The 6,000-nt window shown below is 52.1% G+C and overlaps 1 protein-coding gene across 1 annotated transcript; it reads right to left on the reverse strand.

Annotated features, from left to right (window-relative positions):
- Positions 1–5,172: 5,172 nt before the first annotated feature.
- On the reverse strand, positions 5,173–6,000 carry LOC144701943 (putative transcription factor At1g61730). The gene has a single exon (XM_078573769.1). The coding sequence runs from the start codon at positions 5,913–5,915 to the stop codon at positions 5,295–5,297; it is 621 nt and encodes a 206-aa protein (XP_078429895.1). The 5' UTR covers positions 5,916–6,000; the 3' UTR covers positions 5,173–5,294.

Here is a 6,000-nt window from a genome sequence, read left to right on the forward strand (position 1 = left end):
TAATAATATTATTCAGAATGATCAACTGGGCCCATCTGACTTTTAATCTGCCATATTACCCTATTTGACATTCCATCTTATCAATTAGGCAGACCAATTCTTCAAACAACCAGGCTGAAAAACCAGGTTTTGAGGTGTTCTCTCTGGATTTTCAAACAACTACAATCTTGGGTCTGAAAATATGGATCAAATCACCAAACTCTATTTCTATGTCAATATGAAATGGGTGTTCTCTCAATAGTTGGCCTACTCATGGAATCCATTTATTCATTAACAACATATTCACATCTTCAACACAACCAAGATCTTTGATTTTTGGTTTGCGAATACAGATCAAATTGCCGAACTCTATATTTATTTGAATATGAAGTGGGTATTCTCTCAATACTTGGCCAACTCATGGAATCCATTTGTTAGTTAACAATAGAGATCCGGATCAAATCTCTACATCTTCAAACAACCAAGATTTTGGATCATGGTCCATGAATACGGATCAAATCACTGAACACTACTTCTATGTGAATAAGAAGTGGGTGTTCTCTCAATACTTGGCCAACTCATGGAATCCATTTGTTAGTTAACAATATAGATCCCAATCAAATCTCCGCATCTTTAAACAACCAAGATCTTGGATCACGTGTCTTCGGAGAATACAGATCAAATCACTGAACTCTACGTCTACATGAATATGAAGTGGCTATTCTCTCAAATCCCCGCCTCTTTAAACAACCAAGATCTTGGATCACGTGTCTTCGGAGAATACAGATCAAATCACTGAACTCTATGTCTACATGAATATGAAGCGGCTATTCTCTCAAATCCTCGCATCTTTAAACAACCAAGATCTTGGATCACGGGTCTTCAGAGAATACAGATCAAATCACTGAACTCTACGTCTACATGAATATGAAGCGGGTATTCTCTCAAATTTCCGCTTCTTTAAACAACCAGGATCTTGGATCACAGGTCTTCGGAGAATACCGATCAAATCACTGAACTCTACGTCTACATGAACATGAAGCGGCTATTCTCTCAAATCCCCACATCTTTAAACAACCAAGATCTTGGATCACGGGTCTTCGGAGAATACAGATCAAATCCATGAACTCTATGTCTACATGAATATGAAGCGGCTACTCTCTCAAATCCTCACATCTTTAAACAACCAAGATCTTGGATCACGGGTCTTCGGACAATACAGATCAAATCCATGAACTCTATGTCTACATGAATATGAAGCGGCTATTCTCTCAAATCCCCACATCTTTAAACAACCAAGATCTTGGATCATGGGTCTTCGGACAATACAGATCAAATCCATGAACTCTATGTCCACATGAATATGAAGCGGCTATTCTCTCAAATCCCCGCAGCTCTAAACAACTAGGATCTTGGGTCATGGGTGATGCAGGACGGATGTCGTCGACGTCCTGCGGCGGAGAGTGCTCATCCGTTCATCCTTCTCGGAGGACGGTCATCTTGGACTGCACGTTCCACTCTGGGTGGGGTGTCCCAGAAAGATCCTGTCCTGCGCGGGGTCCTCAATTCGTTGTGGGCCGAAGGGTGTCTCTATCTCCACGTGGTCTGCGCTCCACAGATAGTCGTCGAGGCCTTGGTGGACCCGACTACCGGTGGGCGGGAATGTTCAGCTGGCCGGATGATGAGGACGGCGGCGAACTGGGCGGTAGCATACGACGACCGAGCAGCGTTGTGTAGCAGCGGTGGGCGATGGCGGCGGCGGCGGCAGCGGCAGACGGCGGTCGCTAGAGATGGCTGCGGCGGTGGACGACGGCGGCCGCGGCGGCGGACGGAGGCGGCCACGGCGGCCAGATATAGCGGCGGCGGTGGCTGGAGGTTGCGGCAGCCGGAGATGGCGGCAACGGCGGCGGAGCGGCGGCCAGAGATAGCGGCAGCAGAAGCGGCCAAGGCGGCAGCCGCCGGAGGTAGCGAGGTGGCCGGAGGAGGCGGCGGCGGAGATAGCGGGCGTGGCAGCGGCGGCTGCCGGAGACGGCGGCGGCGGTTGGAGGCAGCGGCGGCCGGAGATGGTGGCGGCGGCGACCGGAGTCGGCGGCGGCGGCGGCCGGGGTCGGCGGCAGCGGCGGCCGGGGTCGGCGGCGGCGGCGACGGCGGCTGCGGCGGCAACTGGAGGTGGTGGCTGGAGGCGGGGGCTGGAGGTGGCGGCGGCTGGAGTAGGTGGCGGCCGGAGATGGTGGCAGTGGCGGCCAGAGATGGCGGCGGCGGTGGCCAGAGTCGACGGCGACGGCCGGAGGCCGGTAATGGGCCTGGATATTGGGCCGTGGTAGTGGGCTGTCTTCAGGCTAACTGGCCTTGGGTTTGGGCTGGATTCGGGCCACCGAGATTGGCGGCGGCCCATTAAATTAGGCCCGTTAATGGGCATAGGGATGATGTGGCACCTCGGGGCACGTGTCGGCAGCTAGGCTTCACGGAGGACGGTTGCGGCGCCTCGGGGCATGGGGGTGCGGCGCCTTGGGGCGCGTGATATGGCGCCTTGGGTAGTGGAAGCTGGACCGGCGGTTTGGGCCTCGTGGGCCTGGATAACGGCATCGGCCCAATGGGCTCTGGCCTATTGGATAGGGCGGGCGCGACCGGGCGCGGCACGGCGGTGCATCTTCAGGGCGCGTGGCGGCACATCTACGGCGCGCGGCAGTGCGTCACATGGCGCGGCGGCGCAGAGCGCGATGGCCCAGGGCGCGAAGTGCAGCGGCGCACAGGCTGCGCGCGCGAGCGGCGCGCAGGCCGTGTCGCGGCGCGCGCGCAGGCAGCGCGCGGGCGGTGCGCTGCGGCTCTTAGGTGCAGCGCGAGGGCGCCGCGTGGGCGCGCGTAGGGCTCCAACTGGGAGCGCGCGCTGGCGGGGCCAAAGGGGACCGGCGGCAGCGCCGCCGGCGCCGCCTCTTCAACTTTCTTTCTCTCTCTACTCTTTTGTTCCAAAAATTCCAATTAGACTTGTTCTTCTTCTTACCTTAGGGGTCCTATATATAGGTCCCATGAGTAATCAAAGGAAAAAAAGGCAAATAGTCCCATATATCCCAGGTTTTTTAAATTGTCCGCGATCTATCCCAGGTTTTTTTTTCACGCGATCTATCCCCAGTTTTTTAAAAATTCCGCAATCTATCTCCAATTTTTGAAAAGTTCCGCGATTGATCCCAGGTTTTTTCTGACGCTGACGTGGCGTTTGACGCGGACGGCGAAGTGGGCAGCTGGGCTGACCGTAATAGACGTGGCATCCAAGTCGGACGCCATGTCAGCGTCGAAAAAAACCCAATAAGTCATCATCTTCGATCGGAAATCGTCGGGGAAAAAATCCTCTTCATTTCTCCTGCGATTTCGACGAGCGATCCATTCAAGGGCGAAAGGATCGATTCCGAAGAAGCGTCTCTGCAAAACCGGTATTTGTCTTCCACGATTTTCCTCTTCTTCCGCATATGGGTTTTTTGGTGCCTCTCTTTCTCTAGGTTCCTGGAGGGAATTTTCAGACACGTAGTTTCTCTCTCCTCGTTTTTCCCTCATTCTCTCTCCAAGTCTCGCGGAAAGAGAGAGAGAAAGAGGGGAAGAGAGACCCGGAGACAGAGAGAGACTGATCGCGGAGAGAGAGAGGGAGGGAGAGAGAGAGACCGCAGAGAGAGAGAAGGGGAGAGAGAGAGAGATCACGGAAGAGAGAGAAAGAGGGGAAGAGATATCGCAGAAGAGAGAGAGAGACTGATCGCGGAGAGAGAGAGGGAGGGAGAGAGAGACTGCGGAGAGAGAGAGAGAGAAGGGGAGGGAGAGAGAGAGGGGGGGAGCGAGAGAGAGAGAGGGAGACCCAGAGAGAATTAGAGAGAGATCGCGGGAGAGAGAGTGAGAAGGTGATTGCGGAAGAGAGAGAGAGAGATCGCGGAAGAGAGAGAGAGAGATCGCGGAGGGAGAGAGAGAGAGTGGGTTTTTTCCCGACGATGACGTGGCGTCCGACTTGGATGCCACGTTTATTACGGTCAGCCCAGTTGCCCACTTGGGCGTCTGCATCGGATGCCATGTCATCATCGGGAAAACCTGGGATAGATCGCGGAACTTTTAGAAAACCTGGGATAGATCGCGGAATAAAATAAACCTGGGATAGATGGCGGAACTTTTTAAAAACCCGGGATAGATCGCGGACCTTTTTAAAAACCCAGGATATATGGGAATATTTGCCCGAAAAAAACCCCTAAACTAAAACATGAAAATTTAATCTAAACTTGAAAAAAAAAAACGTGGATAACTTGAGGGCATCGCCATCAATGGGTCTTCGAAGAATACAGATAGAATCACTGAACTCTATGTCTACATGAATATGAAGCGGGTATTCTCTCGAATCTCCGCAGCTCTAAACAACTACGATCTTGGGTCATGGGTCTTCGAAGAATACAGATAGAATCACTGAACTCTATGTCTACATGAATATGAAGCGGGTATTCTCTCGAATCTCCGCAGCTCTAAACAACTACGATCTTGGGTCATGGGTCTTCGAAGAATACAGATAGAATCACTGAACTCTATCTCTACATGAATATGAAGCGGCTATTCTCTCAAATCTCCACATCTGTAAACAACCAGGATCTTGGATCATGGGTGTTCGGAGAATACAGATCAAATGATTGAACTCTATGTCTACATGAATATGAAGCGGGTATTCTCTCAAATCTCCTCATCTTTAAACAACCAGGATCTTGGATCACAGGTCTTCAGAGAATACAGATCAAATCACATAACTCTATCTCTACATGAATATGAAGCGGGTATTCTCTCAATACTTGGCCTACTCATGGAATTATTTTGTTAGTGAACAATATACGCCGAGACAATCTAAGGGGATCACACTTATAGTGCGATATTGGATGAAAACCGGGATGGAAATTCGTCCCGAGATGAACGGACGGGACGGTTTTCCTATCTTCAAACAAAAAAACCATCCTGTGCGGAGGTCTCAGATGATGGAAGGTAAGGGATGGACGAATAGCCATCAGAGTCACTTCCGTCGGTTGAGATCTTGACATTTGGCTTCAATGAAAATTTTAAACGCAATTTTTTTTGGTCCGGGACGAGGAACGGGACTGTTTTTCTCTGGACGGGACGAAACTGACAAAGTCGAGACACGACGATTTTTCTCTTCAGTGGACGAAACCCTGGAGGGGACAGTTTGGACGATCTAGGACGACCCAGAACTAAATTCCGACTAAAACAATAAACAACACAAGAGGAATAAAGAAACACTTTCAGAGAGAGTCCAAGCGCTAGGAAATAGTAGAAGAAGGCCACCCTCAGAGGCCAACACCATCAAGAGAAGCCAAGCACGCCCTCAGAATCTCGCTCTTGATCGCGCTCTCCTGGAGAGAATACTTCATTCCTTGAAGACAGTGAGCTCTCCACCTTCGATCCAGCTCCAGCGCTCTGGAAGAAGGAATCCGCTTGAACCCCTTCAAAATAACCTCCCTGGGCATCAAATCGGGCCTTTCCTCGGTCAATAGCTCGACCACCCTTCCCAGATGATTCCTCCCAGACTTGACGGGAAGATCGTCGGCTTTCCAGATCTGCTGCGAGAGTTCAAACGCGGCCTTGTCGTGGGGTTTGATCGGCCCGCGGCGGGTGTTCTTCAGCTTGGCGGAGGCGAACTCGAATCTGTGCTTGAGCCGGCGGATCTTGTCGTAGACTTGGTTGCGGGAGAAGGGCAGGTTGAGGTGATCGCGGACGAGATCGACGGAGGAAGCGGGATCGTCGCCGTGTTCTTTGCGGCAATCGATTAGGGCTTGGAGGAGCTTGATCTCGTCTTCTTCGGCCCAGATTCGATCGAAATTGGGTTTTTTCTCTGAACCCTCGCCCGCGTCGCTCCTGCGCCGCTTGCGGTCGCGATCGCGCCGGGCGGAGGCGGGCTCGGCCGCCATTGAAAGGGTTGGGAGGGGGGGCTGCGCTTGAAATTGCTAGCGGGCCGCGCGGCGCTCGCACGCTTTGGTCTACCCTAACTATCTA

This window comes from Wolffia australiana, chromosome 4 (genome assembly GCF_029677425.1).
Source record: "Wolffia australiana isolate 7733 chromosome 4, ASM2967742v1".
Classification (NCBI taxonomy): Eukaryota; Viridiplantae; Streptophyta; class Magnoliopsida; order Alismatales; family Araceae; genus Wolffia; species Wolffia australiana.